The sequence below is a fragment of the Spermophilus citellus genome, assembly GCF_964194105.1.
Source record: "Spermophilus citellus genome assembly, chromosome: 6".
NCBI classification, from domain to species: Eukaryota; Metazoa; Chordata; class Mammalia; order Rodentia; family Sciuridae; genus Spermophilus; species Spermophilus citellus.
Window position 1 is genome coordinate 152,694,726 of NC_138187.1, and position 23,343 is coordinate 152,718,068.

Here is a 23,343-nt window from a genome sequence, read left to right on the forward strand (position 1 = left end):
CCAGAGCCCCATTCAGAGGCCTGGCACCATCCCTGCCCACCACCAACTCTGACTATACCTCACAAGCTCCTTGGGAGAATAGGAGAGAAATGAAGACGGTGCTTTTAATATTTGGATCCTTCGAAAAGATTCCAGAGAATCTTTGCTTTATATTTTTCATGAAGACCAGAGATGAAACTCACAGCACTGCCTGGGGTTTTCTAGCAAATCCATACAGATGTCTCTGATGTCCACAGAACTCAGTGAGGTTGGAACAAGGCGGAGGTGGGCAGAACCAGCCAGGCAGGGGAGGTCTGGGACCCCCACATACCTCTGGCTGGTAGAGGTGTTCTCATGCCAGGGTGCTTGGTGGGACCCCCAAATGCACACGAGTGGACGTGTACACACACACACACACACACACACACACACACACACACAAGCCTGCACACCCAAACACACTGCCCTCGCAATTGCTATTACCGATAAAAACAGGGCAGGCCCCAGAAGACAAGGACTCTTGTGTTGAAACATGCAGAGACACACCTCTCTGCTAAGCCCCAATCCCCTGGCATCTGTGCCCTGCTATTTGCATAAGTAAATGGCAGCTCATTAAGAACACATTAGCAGCTCTGTAACCATGTAAGGAAAGCAACCCGGTGAACTCTAAGCCACTGGAGATTTCTCTGATTCAGTTTTACAGGCTCGGAAGCATGAAGCAGGCACTGTCCTCTGCTGTCTGTCTAGCTACAGGGGAAAGAATAGACCCTAATGGAAACAGTGAAGAGACTTAATAAATATTTACTGAAGAATGAATGATGATAGACCAGGTTCGCAAAGGGCAAGTCTTGCTATAAATAGGAGAATGTTTGGAATGCACTGGTTTGAAGAGGTATTTCTCCCAGTGTCTGGCCTCCCCTGGAAGCCTGAGGACCGCGGTTACGGATCAAGGTTGTGCTTCAGATCACCTGTAGGCTGATCGTCTGTTGTAGTCAGCTCTTTTGCTGCTGTGACTAAAAGACCCGACCAGAACAATTTTAGAGGAGGAAAAGTTTATTTGAGGGCTCATAGTTTCAGAGGTCTCAGTCCGTGGACAGCTGGCTCTATTCCTTGGGGCTCAAGATGAGGCAGAACATTGTTGCAGAAGAGTGTGGCAGAGGGAATCATCTCACATGATGACCAGGAAGCAAGGAGAGAGAGACTCCACTCTCCATTTACAAAATCTCTACCCCATAGCCACACCCCCCATGAGCCACTTCCTCCAGCCACATCCCACCTGCCTCCAGATACCACTCAATGAAGCCCCTCAGGGATTAATTCACTGATCAGGTTGAGGCTATGACCCATCATTTCTCCCCTGAGCCTTCTTGCATGGTCTCACACATGAGCTTTTAGGGGACACCTCACATCCAAACCATAACAGCATCATACAATGGCTCTGATCCAGGAGGTCTCAGACAGGCCCCAAGGATCTGAAGTTTCAAAATGCTTGCCGGAGATTCTGATTTGCTGCCCTTTTTGAGAAGCCTGGCTCTCAAGCTCCCTAGCCACAGCTACTGCTCCATAGATTGCGACATGGGCATCTCCTGGGAGCCTGTTCACGATGCCCCATCTCAGGGACTACACAGATCTGCTCAATCAGAACTGAATTTTGACAAGAGTCCCTGGTGGGCTTCGGCACATAAACTTTTGAGAAGAACCAATCTAGATCCTGTTAGGCGGGACTCTTGTGAGCCGCATGGCCAAACAGTCCCTTGTCTGAGCCCTATGACAGGGTGGCCTATCTCCACGGTGTGGTCCTCAGGTCCCCTCATCTATAGGGTGCAGAGGTCGTATTCAGCATCCTCACAGGTCCCTGTCAGTCAAAGATTCCCAGGTTTCAGAATCCTGAGCACCGTCAAGCCCACAGCACCACGGGATGCGTGGCCACCACGAGACCTGAGCACTCCTCCACGCTGAACCCCAGAGCTGAGGCTGTCTTAGAAGCACAGACTGGAAGCGCAGGATGACAGCAGAGATCTGAGGGCCTTTCTCGGCTTCAGTTCACGTCCTGCAACATGGAAGGAAATGAGCCAGACATCACAGAGCTGCGGATCCCTGGCTTCCCAGGCCTGGCAAGACCTCTTCAGCCCTCCCAGACGCCCAGAGAGGAGGGCAGGCAGACTCGAGGCCATCCCCTGCCTGCCTCCAGTGTCCAGAGCTGCCGTGGTTTCCTGATCCTGCGCAGGCTGCCCGCGGGTTCCCAGGCTCCTGCCTTCTGGTGAGATGAAATACGGCGGAGCTGAGTCCACCAGGAAAGCAGCCGCCCCTCTTCACACCTGCCTAGCTCAGGCCTCCGCCCTGCAGCCATTAGATAATCACCAGTTTTCTGAAGTGCTGCCTTCCTGACCCCCAGGCAGGGCCAAAGCATGCTCAGAAAGGTCAGAACAGTGCCAGGGAGCAATGTGTGAGGGCGCTGAGACACAAGGCAGAGAGGCTCCTGAAACCACCCAATGCCAATTGTGGGGTATTTTTAGTCCCCATCCCTACAGAAAGATGGCTCATGAAATCCTCCTCTTAGCATCCCTTCCTCCCCTGTCCCAGGAGGAACAGGGTTGCCTTGGTAACCCATCAGAGTGGAGCCACTGCTCTGGGGAACACCTGTAACCCACCCACAGGTATTAGGCAGAGGCACCCGGGGGGTATTCTCACCTGCAGGCACTGGCCTCCTTTGCCTGTGCAGAGCCCCCAGGGAAGGGGACACAAAGGCTCCAGAGTCCAGGAAGCCTGTGCAAATGTCACAGTGGGCTCCAGAGGAGACCTGGAGACTTTGGGTTTTCAAAGATGTGTCTAAGCCACCGTGAAAACAACACGCAGTGCCGCTGCAGCTTGGGTCTTTAAATTTTCATGAAATCTCTGCGAGCCGAAGATCAGATCCTCAGCCCTCGAGGGTTAATTATTCATGCGATGTGATGCTGCAGAGAAGCGGGGTCAGCCTCCTCCTGACTACTTTTTCCTCGAAAAGGGTTTGGGCAAGAGGTGGGCAAAGTCCCGCTCTGAGGCCAGGACCTGCAGGCAGCGCCTCTCTCCTTCTTTCATCCCTTCTTGAGTTTCACCAGGCACCTGGCAAGGTTGCCCCCCTGCCAAGGGTAATGAACTTGGAGTGCGGCACGTGGGCTGGTGGTGAGCTTGTGTCCCTGAGGGGTAAGGGGGGAGGTGCTCTGCAGCCACCTGGTTCCCTGAACTGGAAGAATGGCCAGCCGTGAGTGTCACACACGGAACAGCAGCTGTGTCCAGCATGAATGTAGCTGCTTGACCCACAAGAGGAGAAAGCATGACTGTCCCCATTTTATGAGCTCCATCCTGCTTCTGAGGCTGCAGGAGGGCCTGAGAAGAGGAAGTGCATTAACAGAACAAAACACAAATTCCTCTTTGCATTGTTTCTCTTTTATTCTGCCACAGTGAAAATAGCTCTACTGGATTTTTCCCCCCGGTTATATAAATAACACCTGTTTATTGTAAAAAAAAAAAAAAAATTAAACAGCACAGAAATGTATTAGGAAAAAAAGAATCAGCAGAAATCTGGCCCCCAGAAATAACCACTGCCCATTTTTAATGACCAGTTTTCACACATCTGTCGCTTCAAAAACTCCTGCCCATGTGATCTGCATACATGGAACTGTGTTGTGCCTGCCACAGTCGTCACCCTTCCTCTGGGCACAGGGTTTTATCTTGCAGTCTCCTCCCAGCCCTCCCTCCCCAGGTGCCCCGAGTTAATAGCCCAGTAAGTTTCCTTCCACGTTTCTCCAGGTTCATACCCGACCTGAAGGCAGCTTCTCCTACTCCTGGGCCTTCCTCTTGACCCACCAGAGGAGAAACCATGACTGTCCCCATTTTATGAGCTCCATCCTGTGGAGCCAGCTTCCACACCCCTGGGGCTGGTGGCCCAACACTACTTCAACACCCCAGGAAAAATGACCCAGTAACAGCTCTAAGCCACTCTGTTAGAAATTGTCCCGCGGAGGCTTTGCCAAGGCCTAGGGGTCCCTCATGGTCTGCCTCTTTTTCTGAATCATCTCCTACCAGACTCCCTTTTGTGCCTTCTGCTCTGGCCTCACCAGCCTTCCCTGCCCCAGGACTTTTACACCTACCCTTCGCTCTGCCTATTCTGCTCTCTCCACACCTCCACAAGGCTCATTCCCTCACCTTCGGATCTTAATTGACACGTTCTCGGTGAGGCCTCAGGGACCAGCCCTTCTGGAAACGTGCAGCCTTTCCCCAGCACCCCTTTTCTGTCCTCCTCCTGTTCCTCTGCCTTACTTCTCACTGACTGCCTAATACCCACTACAGGGTCAATGATGACAGGTTATTGCCTCTGCCCTGGGCACTGCCACGTCTCTTGCACCCAGAACAGTGCTGGTCACAGGTGGGAGGTGCTCAGTGTGTGTGAAGTGGGGGGATCTTGGCACCTTCCAGCTGAGCAGGGGGCCAAGGCAGTGAGCAAGCGTTTGTCCAGTTAGCGAAAGCTCCTTCTAGAGTGGCACCTTCAGGCCCGAAGGTGGGCGGGAGGAGGCTTGCTGTCCACAGCAGCCACGTGCCTCTCTATGGGCAGGGCATGCTCTCTGCGACTTGGACTCCAGGAGCAACAGGTCACTCCTTGCCGGCTCAGTTAATCGTTCATCCTTTCCAACACAGTCTCCGCCAAACCTGGGGACTCCTGCCTCTGAGTCCTCGGAAGGGTCTTGAATGGGCACCCAGGCCGTCACCCTCCATGAAGACCCCTCTCCCACACCCATCCTCGGGGACAGGTCCACCAAACTTTCAGCTACTGTGCAGTAGACTCCTGGGGTGGGCGACCACTGCAGCTCATCACGCACCCTCCTGACCCCTGACTGTGGGGCAGTGGACCAGAAACCTCAGCCTCCCTCCAGGGCACTGGGGCGGAGCATGCAGCCGAGGGCCTGGGCCTCACCTGGCTCCTTAGTCTGTGTTTGGGCTGCTTCCTTATTCTCCTGCTGATGGGGAGTCAGTGACAGGGCCTGCGTTTTGCAGGTTTATTTCCCGGTATCATAGATGTGAGGCAACAAATGTGTGAAAATTCAGCTTGTGTGAATTGTCCTCTAAGTCTGCAATTGAACCTGTGGGAAGAGGCAGGACAGGTGGTGTGGCCGGGATAGAGTGGATCAAGGTCCCCAGCCCTGCACTGAGCACTGCTGACACCCAACAGGAGAGTCTGTCTATGAACACACAGACACACAGACAGACGCAAACACAGGGACACACATACACCATACACCAGGACACACACGGACATACATGCAGCCCATAGATACACGGAGAGACACACACAGATGCAGATGCACCACACACACACACACACACACACACACATCACTCACAACCCAGATGGCAGGAGCCTGAGTGCCAAGCTCTCTCTGGCAAAAGGCTGTCCGCCTCCCCCCATCCCCACCCCCGTGCCCAGGATCAGAAGCACAGGGGACTAGGAGTCTCTACATGCTGCCTCGGTCCTGCTGTCCGACACTCCCCAGGAGCTGATGCCTATTCCAGCTGCCACCAAGGCCAGTCCAGCCGGCTTCCCCCAGAGCTGTCCCCTCCACCACCTTCCTGGAGAAGAAAAGGTCTGCCTGCTCCCAAGCCTTCTACCCTCATCTTCCAGAGAAAGGCAGCCCAGATTTGTCAAAGGCAAACTCGGAAGGGAAGGAGGCTAGGCCACCCTCCGTGCTGAATCCCTGCCACCCGACAGGCAGATAGCTCCCTCAGTCACAAGGGTGGGTGGCCAGGGTGGACCTCAGCTCCAGAATCCATTCAACATTTGGGATTGAATAGCAAAATAACATTGAGAAATGTGAAGGTGGGGGCATGAGTGAAATCTTGAATCCTACTAGTTGTAGAATTTTTTCAATGTAATTATGCCTCATACAACTACATAGAATAACATGAACTCAAGGCTCTGTACCCAAACAGCTCATTTAACACTCTCAAGCAGTCTGCAAGACAACATTGGGATCCTGCTTTATACTAGGGATGAGCTGATAGTCAGAGGCCAGAAGCTAACAGCTGGCAAGTGTTGCTCCTTGGGACCATTTACATTGCATTGATCCTATGTGGATAGATGGATGGGTGGACGGAATGTCAGGTGAATGGATGGATGGATGGAGGGATGGATGGATGGGGGAGGGATGGGTGGATGGAGGAGGGATGGGTGGGTGGATGAACAAATGAACAGATGGGTGGATGGATGGAGGGTGGGTGGTGGGTGGATGGATGGATGAGTAGAGAGATGGACAGACAGACAGATGAATGGACAAAGAGCTAAAAAAAAAAAAGCAACTGAACACATGGCCTCCCAGTTAGCTAAACTAATGAAATAGTGGGGCTATTTAAAGGAATACATTAGGCTGATTGGCAATTAGCATTTCAGCAGCTAAGAAAGAGGAAGCAGGAGGAGGAGGAACCGCTATAATTAGACATGCTCTCTGGAGCCAGACTGCTTAGGTTCAAACCTCATATACACCATGGAGTAGCTGGGTACCCTGGGTCTAGTTATTTAACTTCTCTGTTCCCCTTTTTCCTCATCTAGAAAATGAAGGGATTTTTAACGTATCAATTTGTTTTGAGAATTAAGTGAGTTATGTAAAGTCCTATATAAAAGACTTAGTACTCACCTAGCACCTCATAAGTACCCCATGAATTGTGAAATTGCTATCCAGATTTTGTAGGAGGAAACTGAATCCCAGGAAGGGGAAGGATTCTTATTCTGTACTTTTTTCAATAATGTCACTTTTGAGATTGATTGTTGGTTACCCTTTTATTCGGCCATGGTGCTACCAGAACATTTGTGTTAACTCCAGTCAAATGACTTTTGATTATAGTAAAATTTTTCAACTATTGGTTTTTCTATTTGTTTGTTTGTGTTTTCTGGTACAGGGGATGAAACCTGGGGCCTCATACATGCTTGACAAGAGCCCTAACAAGACCAAGTCATATCCCCAACCCATTTTTTCTTTTCTAAAACAGGTTCTTGCTAAATTGCCCAGCCTGGCCTTAAACTTGTGATCCTCCTGCCTCAGCCTCCCATGCATCTGTGATTATAGGTATGCACTAACGCTTTTTACCTAACTTTTAAAAAGTGGGAAACAAAAGCAGAGGCTGGGCCTTATCAGAGACCAATATGCGCTTATTCTATTCAGGATTTCAGAAGCACTCCATGATGACTGGAAAAGGGTAGGTCTGCATTATTTCATTTTCAAACAACTAGAAATATGTGTTGTAGGGCTGTGGCTGTAGCTCAGTGGTAGGGCGCTTGCCTTGCACATGTGAGGCACTGGGTTCGATCCTCAGCACCACATTAAAAAAAATGAATAAAGATATTAAAAAATACATACTAAAAAAATAAAGAAAAAAGAAATATACGTTGGGTGAATGAATGTATCATTATAGAATTCAAGGATCCTTACTCAAAGACCGTGAGAATCCCTCTCAGACCTCGAGAGTTTATTTCATCTAAAGAACTTTCTAAAACAAATCTGAAATCCCACATCCGAATCCCTTGGAGCCGGAAGCATTTCAGAACCAAGAATGTTCACAATTTAGAGCAAAACTCCCATGCACATTCTGTGTGATCCCCTGGGGTCTGTGCTGCCCTAATAATGAAACATCCCGAGGGCTCTGCAGAGACCGTCCACATCCACCCAAGTGGACACACATACACAGGGCAGCATCCATCAGGCCACAGGCTGCTACCAGATTGGGTTCTTGCAAACCAGTAGAAAACTTCAGACTTCCAGAGCTTTCTAGGCTTCAGAATGGCTGTGGACCTGCTGTGAATAATGAGCTGAGCCCCCCTTGGCAGGTTTGGCTTTGCCTCCCTGATGTGTCTCAGCATCCACCACCTGGACACTGACGGAAGCCTGTCTACGTGGACTGCCTCATTTGGTTCAGAGAACAGCTCTAACTCGTTGAAATCAGGCCCCAAGAGGACAAGTCAGAAGCCTGAGGTCATTATTGAGGGTGGAGCTGGGATGTTCCCGGTGTCTGGGATTGGCCAATAAAGGCTTCTGGGCCTTCCCTTCCTCCCCTGCTTTTTTATTTTTCAGTTCCCATTTTTAATAATAATTTTCAACAGGATTTTTCTCAGTGTTCTTCATTGAAACTAGTAGGTCAGGAGGTGTCACAAGATGTCTTGAAATCATGAACCTTCATCCCAAGCTTCCAAAACAAGGACTTCAAAGTCTCTTGTGAGGAGTTTCGGATGGGGCAGGGTCACCTTCCCGTAGCAATAGCAGCAGATGCTACGTAGGACGCACTGAGATCATTTCTAAGGGAGTCAACAGAATCCTGCTTAAAGCTTGGGCGAAGGACAGGAAGAGGTGGCTCCAGGACGTCGGTGGCTTGGAAAGGTTGACTTTGGAGACTCTGAGCTCAATTCTGTAAAGGGCCTCTTTTGACTTTCTCAGTCCCTCAGTCCCTCTGGTTTAGGGGACACCAGGCCTGTGAGAGGAGCAGTGCAGAAGCACAGAGCTGGCCGTGAAACCGAGGCAGAAGGCAAAGAGCACACAACAGACCAGAGCACTGGACTGCCGTGTTGGACGGAGGATTCAGAGCCGTCAGCGAGGCCAGAGCTGAGCTCACAGGAAATCCAGGGGCTGCAAAAATACTCTGCTACCCACACACTCCAAAGGCCCAAGTGAAGTGTGTAGGCCTTACCCCAGGGTCCTGGAAACCCCTGGGGACAGTGGGACAGAGGTGGCCCAAGGACACTTGGAACCTTGTCTATCTTGGTCATGGCCATCTCCTCCTGGTTCCAGGTACCTGGAGCAGTACCTGGCACATTTGTTGAAGGAAGGGAGGGATGAAAGGATGTGAGGAGATTTACAGTGGAGAACACACTCAGTTGGAGAGGATGGGGAGGGCCAGAGACAGGAGCCCCAGCAGCAATTTACAGCAATGGTCCAGGTGGGGACCGACGAGGGAAATCAGTGGTGATGGGCACGGAGAGGACACAGGCAATGGACAAGGAAGGTGGGCTCAGTAGGACCCGTTGAGCAATGGGATACAATGTCCAGAGGACAATAGGTGTCAGACACCTGGCCAGCACCCCAGGAAAGGAGAAAGGGGAAGGCCTCTTCTCAAAGGGAAGAGCCCTGGGAGAAAGCTCTAGGCTTGGAGAGGCACAAGGCTCAGACGCACCCCGAGAACAGGGAGAAGAGCTTGCCTCCTCTGTTCGCATACTCTGGTGGGCAGTGTGGGGAGGAACTGCGGGGAGAGGGGTAAACAGTGCAGAAAGTGAGTGCAGAGCTCCTGCAGCCCACCAGGCTGCCCAGTGCATTGAGGATGCACCTGGGAGAAAGGCAGAGTCACAAAGCAGGAAGGGAAGTGGGGACATGGGGCAGGGGTGTGCAGCACTGAGCTGGGGACTGGCAGCAGCAAGGTGTCAGGGAACACAGGAGCTCTAGGGAGGGGCCATCCCCCCAGTGAGCTCCTGGGGAGGCCCAGCTGCAGCAGAGCTGGGCCTGGCAGGACTGATGATGGATTCATGCGGCATGGGGACAGGCCAGAGGGCTCCCTTTGCCATGTATAGGCATGACTTTAGGTTTGGTGTGGCAATGTCATTACCTTGGCACTCCCTCCACCCTGCTCCAGAAAGTGGGGGAGGAGCCAGGGGAACCTCCCGGAAGGAGCGCCTGGTGGCTGTGACCCAGCCCCCATCCTGCTGGCTGGGCAGGGGTGCCAGGTGGCTCAAGGGACATATTTCAGCTGATTCTTCTGACAACGAGTACTCAGAGGAAACATGGCCCATGGCATTTGGAAAAGCTGAAACATGACCCAGCAATGCTGGCTCCTCTGGAAAGATCCATGCAAGGGTCAGAGGTCAGACCTCTCCAGGCTCCCAGAGTAGAGCCAGGCTTAGAGGTGGGTGACTTACCCAGGAGCACAAAAAGAACCCAGAGCCCGGGGTGGACCCAAGGAAAGCCTAGATTCAAACCCAAGTCTGAAACTAAAGACCCCTCGCAGTTTCCCCAGAAATTTGCATGGATTAAAGCATCACCTCCTATTAGGTGCCTCCCCTGGAGACTCAGCAGCTAGCCCTGGACAAGACCAAACCAGACAATGAATGTGACCTGCCTTCTAAGTCACAAAGGGCTGTGCCCCTAGTCCAGTCACCATCCATCCCTAGATCTGAGCTGGCTTCTCAACCGCTGCATTGTGTTCAGATATGCCATGTGGGTCTGGGACAGGAGGGATGGAGAAGGACCCAGAAGAAGAGGAGGAGGCAGATAAAAGAGAGGGAGAACCCTTTCTCCAAGACACTTATCTTGGCAGTTGTCACAAGTGTGATTTTTTTTATTTTTTTATTTTTTCTTTCGTTTGTGTTGTTTTGTTATTTGTTGGGTTTTGTTTTTTGGTTAATCTCTGTCTCCCCCACCAGCTCCACAGGGCAAGGACTGTGGCTGGTGTCGTGGAGCATACAGCAAGGGCCACAGGCCCTGCCTGGCAGCAGGAAGCCCTGCATCAACATCTGTTGGAAAACTGAGTGAATGAAGCATCCGAGGGGCATCAAAGTCATGACTACAGGCACAGTCCCAGGCCGGGTCTGCCTGCCTCCTCCCCAACCTGCTCCCTGAGAGGAGGCTGGGGGCCATCAGACTGCCTGGGTTAGAACCCGGGTCCTGCCACTGACTAGCTAGACAACCTGTGCCAGTGTCCTCCACTGTCGAATGAGGCCTGTAGGGTTGATGTGAGAATTTAAGGAGTTAACATTTGTAAAATGCCTGGCGCAGAGAAGGGCTCAGTGTGTGTTCTGATGAAGACGCCCCCACCCCAGTCACTCCATCTGTGTGCAGAGACCCTTCTCTTCGAATGCAGTTGTCCAGTTCACTGCACCCCAGAGAGGACTTCCTGGGGGAAGAGCCATTGCCCTGGCAGAGCTTGGAGACCCTGCTCTTTGCCGACACGATCCCAACCTCCTCAGCCCCAGGAGCCCGGAGCCTAGGCTGACAGAAGGCGGCCGGGCTGCTGGCTGGAGGTCTGGGAGGCCGAGGCTGGCTGCACCGCTCCGCGGCCCCTCAGCACGCGCGGGCAGCTGCACCACCCAGTGGCGGCCCGCGGAACCGGCGGTCGAGGCCGACTGCAGAGCCAGAGGCAAGGGAGGGAGCCTGGGCGGACTAAAGGGAGAACAGGCAAAGGAAGGAGCCCTCAACAGAAGCACTGGGGCTAGACTCTAGGTCACAGCAAGTCATTCATTCAGTACGGAAAGCAGTGACCTGGGAGATGCAGAGAGGCCTGTGTCCCTGTGTTTAGGACACCCCAGGGTGTCCTCTCCAAGGAAAGGACGGTTTGAGGCTGGGGCTCCCTCTCAGAGCCCCGCCTGTACACCCCCAATCAGACAAGACAGCTCTCTGCACTGTCGCCCTGCAGCGCGCCTCCTGGCTGAGTTTTTAGGGAACAGCATCCAGGGCGAAGAGTCCAGAATCCAATTTCAGCTCTGCCTGCTCCTGTGCCCTTCGGTCTGTGCCTCCACGCAAGTCTGTGGGAAGAAAATGATAGAATTAAAAACCTACGGCAGCTTCCTCTGGGGGACTGTGGGGATGAGCCTCCGATGGGATGATGCTGATGAAAGCATTTCGAAGGTCAAAAAAATCATTATTCAAAATTCCTGATCCACAATGACTTTAATGGCCAGGCTGTCCTTGTTTGTTCTTCAGTGTTTCCCAAAGGTCAGGTATTGAAGATGGTTGCTCACCTGCAGGCGGTGGAATCATCTAGAAGTGAGGCCTTATGGAAGGAAATTAGGTCACCAGGGCATGTCCTTGAAAGAGATACTGGGACCCCAGTCTCAGCCTCTCTACCTCTCTTTCCTTCTCTCTCGTTCCCTCTCGGCGGCCAGGAGCTGAGCAGCTTTGTTCCACCACACACTCCCCACCATGCTGTTTTGCCTCTTCACACACCCAAAGCAGTGGGGCCATGGACTGAAACCTAGAGCCAAAATAAATCTTTCCTCTATAAGTTTATTATCTCAGGTGTTCTGTCACAGTGACAGAAAACTGACTAGCACATAAATGAATACAGGCAAATATCAATACACCTAAAGAGTAGGACCCTCAAGTTCTGACTATTAAAATCTCCTCATCAAGAGGTTTTTATTTGGAGGGGAAAGGAGCATGCAGCTGAGATCCAAAAATACAAAGCTCCATATGGGAAATTTAAATGATCTTAGGGATTTTACTATATAGAATTTAGAAGACAGCTTGCTCTTTAGGAAACCAGTGGAATAGACATTACGATTTCCCCCAAAACATTTGGAGGTTGCCATAGAAGCCTAGAGACCCTACTGATCCACTTCAAAGGCAGAATCGTGGAAGTTTTCAGTGACCTGTGACATCCCTGTCAGCCACTGGCATCTATCTATTCAGCACTTGCATGAACACTGGCACTCAACCACCTGTACGGCAGTGATCCTTGTGAAAGAATGAATCTCTCCACCAGCCCCATTCTGAGCCCCACGACAGGAAGCCTGGCTGAGGATCACCAAATCTAACCCCACCTCAGAGACCAAGACCTAGTGCCGCAATCTGGCTGGGCACAATTCAGGAGCCACTTGTCAAAAGAAACGAACTTTATTTTTAGAACACACACCAAACCACACAGCTCCTCAGGAAGAACCCTCAGAGCCCAACTGCCACCACGGCTTCCCACAAGCCTCTCAACCTCCCCCACTCCTCCTGCTCTTGAGGCCAATTGGCTGGGTCACGTGGGCGGAGCCAAAAAAGACCCCCAATGAGCAGCTCCTGTGGTCTGAAAGGGTGGGGAAACAGCCCAATGAGCATCACCTCAGAGGAGCCAATCAGCTAGATATTGCTGGGGCCGCTGTGAGCCAATCATCAGCCGGCAGCTGGAAGTTTGCTGGCAGCTGGAAGTTTGCTGGGGCCCCTTCAGCTGTGGCTCTCAACAACCTAGAACCTCAAGATAGGACAAAAACTTTCATCATAGTGAAGAACAGAAGTGAGAGACAGCCCTGGCCCCAACCCCAAAATAGAGCAGCAGGCGGCCAGCACGTGTGCTCTGCCTGAAAGCCAAGGTCGGCAGCAGGGGCCGAGCAGGGTTGGGGGGTGGCAGGGGGACAAGCAGCCACTTGGGATTTCAGTTGCTACAAGTCCCCTCAATATTCAGGGCCCCTATGCAGGTCCTAATGGCCTCCTCCTCCCTTTCCCTTTTCCTACTCTCTCTAGCCAGGTCACATTCGCTGTCAGGCCCCAGGCATCTCTGCTTCACAGTGGTTTTGTCCAATCTATTCTGCTTCTCGGGATTTTCTTCCCCTCCAATCACATTTTGCCACCAAATCTTCCTCCTCTGTGAGGGTTTTCCAAGGAGTGCTGGAGCCTCTGGGTGAGCCTGGACAGACATCTCCTCTGAGACCCCATGGAGCGAGGGAGGGCTGCCATCAACAGCAGAGTGTGAGCTCCAGGAAGAAGATGCAGGATGGGTGGATGCCAAACATGACAGGGGCCAGAGGCGTGGCTGGGAGGCAGGATGGCAACCAGGCAAGCAAAATGGAGTGAGGGAGGGGAGCTCAAACCCCAGGACCAGACCCCAGAGAAGCTGTGCTGGGGTGGAGGGTGGTAGCTCAGAGAAAGTTTCCAGGAGAATGGCACCCTCCCCAGGATCAGGGAAGGAAGCATGGCCAGCTGCCCTGGGCCCCACCTCACTCCTATCCCTGCTCCCAGGATGACCTGTCAATCAGCTGCTTCCCCCATGCTACCTGTGTCAAAGCCTGGAATGTCCTTCCCCAGTCCCCTGCCCTGCTCACCAGGCCGACTCTGGGTTATTCTTTGGCTCACAGCTGTGTCTGGAAGTGACCCTGAGCCCTACCCCCAAGTCAGCTGACTTTCCTCCTTCCTTAACAGACCCTGCGCCTGCCTCCACCCTGACCCTTGTGCTGGTGACCTGCAATCACCGCTTCTCTTCTCGTTTCCCATCACCCTACAGTCTTCTGAAGCACAGTGTTTCATTTAACCGACATGGATGCAGCAGTGTTTATGGAGAACCTACTGTCTTCTAGCTCCCAGGTGCTGAGAGCTCTGTGGAGCCAATGCAGCCTGCTGCCCAAGGAATGCTTGGCTAGAGGGAAGGACGTGACCAGTTGACAGAAACTGTCGGCACAGCAAAGGCCATCTCTTCCTAAGTCTTTATCTCCAGCCCCTAGCAAGGCCACACATGTGGAAGACTCTAAATAAGCAATAATGGAGTGAATAGAGGACATAATGATTTTGAAGTGTAGCAGGGTATCCAGAGGGCAGTTGGGAGGAGAGGGCTGGCACTCAAGAGAGACGCCCATGAAAGGGAGATTTCTGGACTCTGGCCACTTGGCTATAAGTTAACGTGATTTGCATTGAACCCAGAACAGTATGTGGGGTCCCGTTGCCTACGGGGAACAGGAAGAGAATCAGAACGCTCCCTGGTGTGGCCTCCCACTTCCAGACCTGCTTAAGTGAACAGAGGACAGATCCTTGGTGCTGAGAGGCTGCTCCTGCTTGGAACACATCTGCTTAAGGGCCTAGGACATGGCGTCTGCCTGCACCCCAAGGGAAGCATCAGTTGAGCAGCAAGCGCTCGCATTATGAAATGTTCCTATTCAAGGCAGCACTAGAGCCCAAGGGGAGTGGGGACGCCACCTCCACGAAGTGTCCCAGAGGGCAAATCATATCTGCAGGCACCAGACCCACCAACGCGTTTGATTTTTTTGTTTTTTGCTTTTTTCCCTAATTCAACAGAAGGCTTTAGCTCCATCCAAATGCCTGCATGCACTGAGAAGATCAAACATAGATCCCAAAGTGACTTTGAAAATGGAAGGAGCCTGTTCTCAGCAGAATTCCCACTGGCCCCCAAAAGAATTCTCTACACTCGAGAGCTCCCCTCTGGCTCTCAGAGGAAGGCAGCAGGTGGGATTGCTTGTCTCTCCCACACCCGGCCTCAGATGCTCTGGGAGTTCTGGCGAATTACTGCTACAAGAGTTTCTTGGTGTCTGGAAACACAAGTCACGGAGGCTCCCCAGTCAAAGTGTATGGCTTGATTTTAGGGCTTCTGGGCTCCCTCTTCTGAGCCCTCTCCCACCTTGTCCCAACCCTGCAGTTCCTGGGGCCTCCAGCTCATCCTCGGGCAGACCACCCATCATTTAGAATGGAGCCTGAGGGCTCCCTGAGGGCAGACACCCAGCCATTTGCTCTCTGTTGCCTCCCCAGCATCTAGACGTGACCTGGTGCACAGTAGGCCCCTGTAAGTAGGATGTGGACTCAATAAACTTTGGCCCCTCCTGTGTAAGACGTAAGGACATCCAGGATGTGCTTCCCAACACCCTTCCCAGAAAGCCCCCAACTCTCCCCACCAAGAGGCCCCTCTGTGATGGCCAAGGCCAGACACCCCCGGGGAGGTGCTGGGCTCAGAGAACACACATCTAGCTACAGAGTCTATCCCAGACCCTTCCTCTAATCCTGCAGTGAATGCTGCAGGTTCCCCCTTCTGAACTCACCCCCCCACCTCCAGACACTCCCGTTCCCTCTGGGAGATTCCCAGAAGCGCTGGGACGGTCCAATGGCGTGGCTTCTCTAGCTCCCTGGAACACTGAATCCCCCAAAGGACTGGTCAACAAAAGATAACAGTGGAAGGCTCTGTCCTCGCTTACCAGGTATCCGTGCACACTCCGGGAGGGTGGACACAGTGGTCATGAGGCAGGCCAAGATCCAGGGTACCTCAACTGCATCCTGCCTCTGCCGCTTACTTTCTGGAGACACTGGGGACAGTCCTTCATCTCTGTCAACCTCAGTTTCCTCGCCTAAAGAATGGGATGGTATTAATATTTCCTCTCATGGAAATGTCATGAGGTTTAGATGAGAAAGCACTTAGCAAAGTGTGCTCAGAAGGGGCCCCACCAGAGGTGTCTGCTCTGATTTATACACACACACACACACACACTCACTCAGTCACTGTCACACTAGTTTCCTTTCCTCAGTTTAGGGTAGCATATTCCACCTCACTCCTTCTGTCACCAGGAGGCTCCTGGTGGAAACACCCGTGCCAAATCCCACCACTTCTCCCTCTACCCACAAAAGTGATCCTGTCACATACCTTCCCGCATGCTCTGTTACTTGATCAGAACAACCTGACCATCATAAGCAGGCCCTAAGCTCAGGGGCTCAGCACACAAAGGCTGGTTCTTCTCTCATAGTCCCATAGGAACTGTATTAGTCAAGGTTCTCCAGAAGAACAGAATCAACAAAAAGTATAATTATAAAAGGGGACTTATTAGGTTGGCTTACGCAACCAGAAGCTGGATAGTCCTCAGTGGCCGTCTGCAGGCTGCAGAGCTGGAAGAACCAGTAGCTGCACAGTCCAAGAGGCTGAAGCCCCAGAACAAGAGGGATCAGTGGTGCTACCCTAGTAGGACACTGAAGGCATCTAGAGAGTCACTGTCAAAGTCTGCTTTGGAAGAGTGAAGAAGCAAGAGTCTGATACCCTCAGACATTCAACAAACAAGAAGATGTTCAAGAAGAATCGAGCTTGCATCTGCTGCGATTCCTTGTTCTTCAAACTTTTATTTCATCCAAGCCACCATCCTATTGAACAGTGCTGCCCATGCTTAAGGAGGATCTCCACTTCAGTTGGCTATCCCACATGTCAATCATTCCTAGACACACCTCACTGACACACCCATAAACCTCGACATCTCTTAACCCAATCTAGTTGACAATTCATATTAACCATTACAGGAATGGAGGGTGGAGGCGTCTGTGCCATGCAGTCATTAGGGACCCAGGCTGCAGCCTGCTTACTGCACCATCTGCAGGGTCTTGGGGTCCCATACTAGGTCCTTGGGACCCAGTCAGCAACTGGTGCACCATTAGCCTACCTTCCAATGGCTGGTAGCTCAGTCCCATGGCCCCATCTGCTGTGACGGAAATTCAGATGATATTCTTTCCATGTGATTGAAAGGGAAATAAAACCCATTTGATGAACACAGCTGCCCAGAGGTTTCCCTGGGAGGGAAACTGAATTCATGTTCTTCTGGTCATTCTCTCAGAAAATCAGCACAAAGCAATACTTTATGTGTTTTCCTCTAACCCCATAGTGGATAATGTCCCTCAGCTTGGCTCCTCCCACAGCTCGGCCTCTGAGGGAGCTTCCTGTGGCAAGATGGCAGCAGTAACACAGTGGGGGCTGAGAGTAGGAAACAGCACCCATGAAGGGCAGCTTGCTAGGAGAACCTGCTCTCCCCATTCTCAGCCCTCAACCATCCCACAGGGTCCACCCCTCCAGGCCAGCAGACAAAGTAGGAGTCAGGCTGCCCGGGAGAACAGGTGCTCTTCTGGCTGCCTTGGACCATCTGGTTTGGTTTTCAGCTGTGCCTTGGCTGTGACCGTGGGAAGGAGAAGCAAGGTCAGGATGGTCTCAACAGAATTAAGTCAAGAAAAATCTGGAAAGCCAAATCACTCCCCACCCAAGGAGTGCCAGCTTGCTCTTTCTCACTCCTGGGACCCACCCCCACTCCCCCACCCCCACCCACTCCCCAGCATTTCATCCTCAGCTGATCCAGATGGTCTGTGGGTGCTGGGAGCCAAACAGTATAGGAAATTGGTCGTTTTGTAAGCTCCTACAGACTCTGTCCCTAATTGCAAACCCATTTGGGACATATTCTGAAACAAGAGGCGTTTCACTAACCACGAATTCCTAAACACACACACACACAGAGAGAGAGAGAGAAGAGGGGAGGGGAGGGGAGGGGAGGGGAGAGGAGAGGAGAGGGAATCAGCACTTCTGCCCTCTCCCCTCTCCGCCCCTCACCTGTCTCCTCCTCCCCTCAACTTGCTGGAGAACAAAAGGCCACACCCACCAGTCACCTGCCGGTAGCCCCCAGCCATTGTTCTCCTAGCAACAGGAATTGCCCCAGCTGCAGTGGTGCTCAGCTCCCTCCACCCAGCTGGGGTGCTCCTGTTGCTAGGAGAACATGAACTCGGGTTTAAATCTGCAACCTTCTTTGCGGTCATCACTTTTTCTCAGCTGCAGACACACCAAGGACGATGGCAATGGCGAGATGCACAACACTGGGCCCAGGGGGACATTCCCAGCCTCAGAGGAGACTACCGCATTGTGCTTTTTCTCCTTCTTTTTTTCTCATTTTGTCCCTTCTCTTGAATTCCAGATTGAGCCACCAAGCACATAAACAAAGGAGAATTCTGGAGAACTGGCTGTTGGACAGTGCACACCCAACTATTGCCAGACACCTTCCTACACACCACAGACAAGTCTGTGAAGGAAACAAAGACCCTAACTGGGCAGCCTTGGGGGAGAGGGCATCTGGGGGAAGGAGGGTGAGAAGGCCATCAACAGATTAATATGCAGATCAATCAGCCTTCTCCAGACAACAAGACCAGTAGGAAGGGACAGACTGGATGTGATGTATAGATACAAGTGTGTGTGTGTGTGTGTGTGTGTTACATATCAGCATAAAGAGACTTATTTCAAGGAACTGCTCACACAAGAGTGGGCACCAGCAAGTCTGATATCCATGGAGCAGGCTGGCAGACTGCAGACTCATGCAGGAGTCTGGGGGCAGAAGTTCTTCAGTTTTGCTTCTTCTAAAGCCTTTCAATTGATTAGATGAGGCCCACTAAGCCATGGAGGGCCATCTTGTTGAGAGCCACAGCCGATGGGGCCCCAGCAAACTTTTAGACTGCCAGCTGATGATTGGCTCACAGCGGCCCCAGCAACATCTAGCTGATTGGCTCCTCTGCGGTCATGCTCATTGGCTGTTTCCCTGCCCTTTCAGACCACGGAGCTGCTCATTGGGGGACTTTTTTGGCTCCGCCCATGCGACCCAGCCAATCGGCCTCAAGAGCAGGATTGTGGGAGGTGAAGAGGCTGGTGGTTGGGGGAGAGGCTTGTGGGAAGGCGGTGGTGGCAGTTGGGCTCTGAGGGTTTTTCCTGAGGAGCTGTTTTGTTTGGCGTGTGTGGTTCTAAAAATAAAGTTAGTTTCTTTTGACAAGTGGCTCCTGATTGTGCCCAGCCAGACTGTGGCACCGTCTCCCTTAAAGTCAACTGATAGTAGAGGTTTACCACATCCACACAAATACCTCACAGCGACTAGGTTGGCGTCTGGTTGAGTAACTGGGGTCTTATAGCCTAGCCAAGTTGACACATAAAACTCACCACAGCAAACACGTCTCCAATGTGTTGAACAGTGATAAGAAAATACAAAGGAGGAAAAGAAAGCAGGCAGAGGGGGCATGATGGCTTGAATGCTCCCAACCAAAACTCATGCTGGCATTCAGCCCTTTGTGGCACAGAGCTGAAACTCAAGTCTGACTCTGGTATTGGGGGTGGATCATTGGGAGCTGATTCAGGTTGAATGAGGATATGAGGGTGGGGCCTCATCCTGTGGGACCGTGGCTTTACAAGAAGAGGAGACCTAAGCTTGGACATTCAGGGTAGCCATGCAGTGCCCTATGCCACCTGGGGACCCTGCAGAGGGTCTCTGCAGGGATAAGGACCTCCCCAGATGCGATGGCCCAATCCTGGATATTCCGGCCTTCAGAATTCTGAACCCAATAAACAAAACTTCATCATTATAAATTATTCAGTTCAGTTAGAGAAGCAGGAAATGGACCAAGTCAGGCAGGGAGCCCCAGGAGAACAGGGGACCTACCCACCTGAAATACGGCATGCTGATCAGTAAGGACCACCTAGGCACCTTGCTCAAAAGGCCTGACAGAAGACGTACTGAATTCCAGATCTGCTGGATCCTGCTCAGCTGTACCACCACCCAGGACAGAAGCAACCCACTGGTACAACTCTAATTAGTATTTTTGTCAGGCAAAGCCAACTGCAGGTCCAGCCCTGGAGCCTCACCATCCCCAATACTCCCCGCGCTCCTGCCTCAGGGCCTTTGCCCATTCTGCATCCCCAGCCCATAAGGGTCTCTTCCTGGCATCTGCTGCCTCTCTCCCCTCATCCCACCCAGAAACACAACCTTGGCCGCTCATAAAACAGCACCCGCCTACCCCTCCCTGATTCCCTAGCATATCTTCCACGTCTTCACAGCACTTGGGTTAAATTTGTTTCTTTGATGATTATGTATCTCCTCTCACCTAAACACAGGGACCAAGGACTCTGGGTTTTTGATTTTTTAATCTTTTTATTAGTGTATTATACCTATGCATCATAGTTAGATGCACTCTGACATATTCATAAACACGTATAATTTGCTCCATTGCAATCCCATGGTTTGTTGATTTATAATCATGGCAGAATAATACAAAATGTCCCATCTTAAAAGTACGATTCAGTAGCCTTGGCTATGTTCACAGTGTTATGTGAACATCCCCACTCTAGCTCCAGAACATTCTCACCACCGCAAAAGGAAACCAAACCCACCAAGCAGTAACGCGGTTCCCCCCTCTCCTGGCCCATGCAACCGTGGATCTACTTTCTGTCTTTACGGATTTGCCTATTCTGGGTATTTTATATAAACAGGACTTGTACAACATGTGGCCTCTTACGTCTGCCTTCTCCCACTCAGCGTGATGTTAAGTTCGTCCGTGCCGCGGTGTGTGTCAGTACAAGTTTCGCTTGTGGCTGAAGAATAGTCACGGTGTAGACACCTCCCTTTTTGTCTGTTCAACCACTGCTGAATATTTGGGTTGTTTGCACCCTTTTCTGCCAGAAATGACACCACAGTGACCATTTCTGCACCGCCGTTGTTTGAAGGGGACAGTTTTGATCACTGTGTCCCAGACCTGCACAGGGAAGAGCTCAACAATTAATAGCTGTGGACAGTTTAATCTTCAAGCAAATAAATAAGAGGCAAAGTTTGGCATCTAATTTCCTCCAAGCCCCTTCTTTCACCCTCTCTGCCACAACAAGGATGGGGACCCTTGTGTGCATCCTCCCCAGACCCTGAGTACCCAGACCCTGAGTGCCCTTGAGCCAAACCCAGGTGGCACTCCATCCAATGCCTGCAGATGGGCAGGGGGCCAGCAGGGCTCCTCCCCAGCTCTCTGCTCCCAAAGGAAGCACATCCAGGCCATGGAGACAAATGGGCCCTTCTGACTCCCCTACTGTGATTCCACAATCCTGGCACAACTGAATAAGATGTCCATGATGTGGAAGAATCTATAACCACTGGAGGAGGAGGAAGATGGATCATAGATCCAAAGCCTCAGGTTGGATGGGCAGATGGTGCTGCAGGTCAGGAAAATGCGTGGCATCGGGATAGGTCCCTAGCATGAAAAGGTGCCAACTTGTATGACTGTGGTGCACATTGGAATAGAGACCAGGCTCTATCTTTCCTCTCCATGTGTGTCTCTGAGCTCCCTGTTTATAAGGACACAGTTAGGTGGTTAGTTTTAACCATGAGCAGGTGACCAGAGGGAAGGACATTGAAGGGCAGTAACTTGGAGCACTCCAGAAAAATGCACTGAGAGAGACCATAGATCAGAGGAAATTTTATCAAAGCAGGGGAGTAGATGGAAAATGGGAACTAGAAGCCAAATCTCCCCCAGCCATGGTTAAGTATAACCCCTTAGGGAACTACAGCTTTAAGGTGATGTCACACCACCCCTGTGGCCAGGTTGTCATGACCCTCCCCTTGAATCAGGTCATCACTGAAACCTTTTCTCACCCACTCCTTGTGACCAGGTCATCATGACCCTCACAAAGAAAATTTGGTAAGAGCTGATAAAGGGATAATAAGCTGCTTAAGGGATGTGAGACACTAGAACAAGAACCAAGGGACCCAAATCCTCAAAAACCCCGACTCTGGAAGAGCCACACCATCCTCTCCAGAGGCACCTGTGCAGCTCCTATATGCTATGTGATCCTCACTTCTCTTCCTAATAAATTCCTGTCTGTTATTCTTGGAGACTCACTTGATATTCTCCAGCAGGATCTTAAGAACTGGTACTTGGTGACTGCATGGCTCCAGTGGACCTCCTCTGCCATAGACACTAGTCACACTGGCTTAGGGCCCACTCCAGTGACCTTGTTTTAAATGATTACCTCTGTGAGATCCTACTTCCAAATAAGATCACATTCTGAGATACAGGGGTCAGGACTTCCACCAATCTTTGTGGACACACAATTCAACCCAGAATGGCAAGAGATTAACAAGCTTTTTTCTGCAAAGGGCCAGGTTTTTCTGTAAATATTTGAGGCTCATGGACCTTACTTTGTCACAACTACCCAACTCTGCTATTGTAGCACAAAACCAACCATGGCCAACACATAAATAAATGAGCATAATTTTGTTCCCATAATTCTTATTTACAAAAAAAATAAGTTGATAACCAGCTCATTTGATTTGGCAGCCCATAGTCTACAAAATTTCTAAGTTAGGATATCATTTTTTAAGCAAGACTCAAGTTTATATAGCCTTTCTGAGAGAAGGGACTTGGCTAGGGAAAGAGAAATCAGGAGCAGGGCTAGAGGGGGAATCAAAGTCCTTGAGCCCACGGACATGGAGTCAAGAGGAGGGAAGCAGACAGAGTCCCTACATGGAAACCACGCAACATGCATTGCTTGCCCACAGGCTCTGGGCACCAGTCTTGCAGATGAGGAAACTGAGGAACAGGAAGGCCAAGGACTTGCCAAGAGAGTTGGAGCAGGATTCAAACCCTACACTTCTCTCAGGGTGGGGATCCAGTAACTCCAGAGGACTAGAAAGCAGCAGGTCAGGGATCTGGGAGCTGGGTACCTAAGGGTGAGGTCTCCAGGTGTTAGGAGAGGCAGGACCAGAGAGCCTGAGATCCTGAAGAGTGGTGCTGGAGTGAGAAACGGGTCAGTCACTCACCACCCTGCGTCTCCATGAACTCCCCCACCTAAGGAAGCTATGTCCACACCTCTGCCGAGAAAGCAAAGAGATGCTGGCACCTCACTCAAGCCAACTCAGGTTTTATCCATTATGTTAAACACAACGTAATCAGTAAATATTCAGGGAATCTTGTTCAGCAGGATCATAAAGGACTAAAAACAGAAGCAAGGCCGGGTACTAATGGCCACAAGCTAGCTGTGCCCCGCCCCCTGCCCTTGTTGGCCTGTCATCTTCACACTTCATTGAAAATCCATTAAAACAACTGCTGGGCCATTAACCTTGACTTTCAAATGGAAGCTTCCCTTGGGCACAGTTTTGTGACTAGGGTCCCTTCATTAACACTTAGTGTAATTGCTTGTGAGTGGTTAATGGTGATTACACACCACTCCTTAAGTCCTGGGTGGGGCCAGGTGGGGGCCCTGATGGAAGATGGGACCTTTCCTTTGCATCTTTTTTATTACTAATATGTGGATTTATCCCCCTCCGGACAGATAATATATTAAAAC

General features: G+C 51.3%; 1 protein-coding gene and 1 long non-coding RNA gene across 4 annotated transcripts in view; one reads left to right on the forward strand and one right to left on the reverse strand.

The window, feature by feature from the left end:
* Nucleotides 1-209: 209 nt before the first annotated feature.
* LOC308650942 (uncharacterized protein) overlaps nt 210-23,343 on the reverse strand; it is a 36,756-nt gene continuing 13,622 nt past the window's right edge. The window contains exons 2-7 of one of the 3 annotated variants that reach the window (XR_014022440.1): nt 15,659-15,808; nt 11,403-11,506; nt 4,931-5,096; nt 2,671-2,933; nt 1,540-2,029; nt 210-1,506 (exon numbers count right to left, since the gene is read on the reverse strand). Coding sequence is in view for 1 of the 3 variants with exons in the window: in XM_081297520.1 (XP_081153646.1) it covers nt 11,418-11,506; nt 15,659-15,808 (239 nt within the window). In the remaining 2 variants the exon portion in view is untranslated. Of the gene's footprint in view, nt 1,507-1,539; nt 2,030-2,670; nt 2,934-4,930; nt 5,097-10,314; nt 11,507-15,658; nt 15,809-23,343 lie in introns of those variants that run through there. The other 2 variants (XR_014022441.1, XM_081297520.1) reach the window with 2 other exon arrangements.
* Nucleotides 20,150-23,343, forward strand: part of LOC308650944 — a 902,096-nt gene continuing 898,902 nt past the window's right edge. Inside the window, exon 1 of the long non-coding RNA XR_014022443.1 lies at nt 20,150-20,507. This is a non-coding gene — a long non-coding RNA (uncharacterized lncRNA). The remainder of the gene's footprint in view (nt 20,508-23,343) is intronic.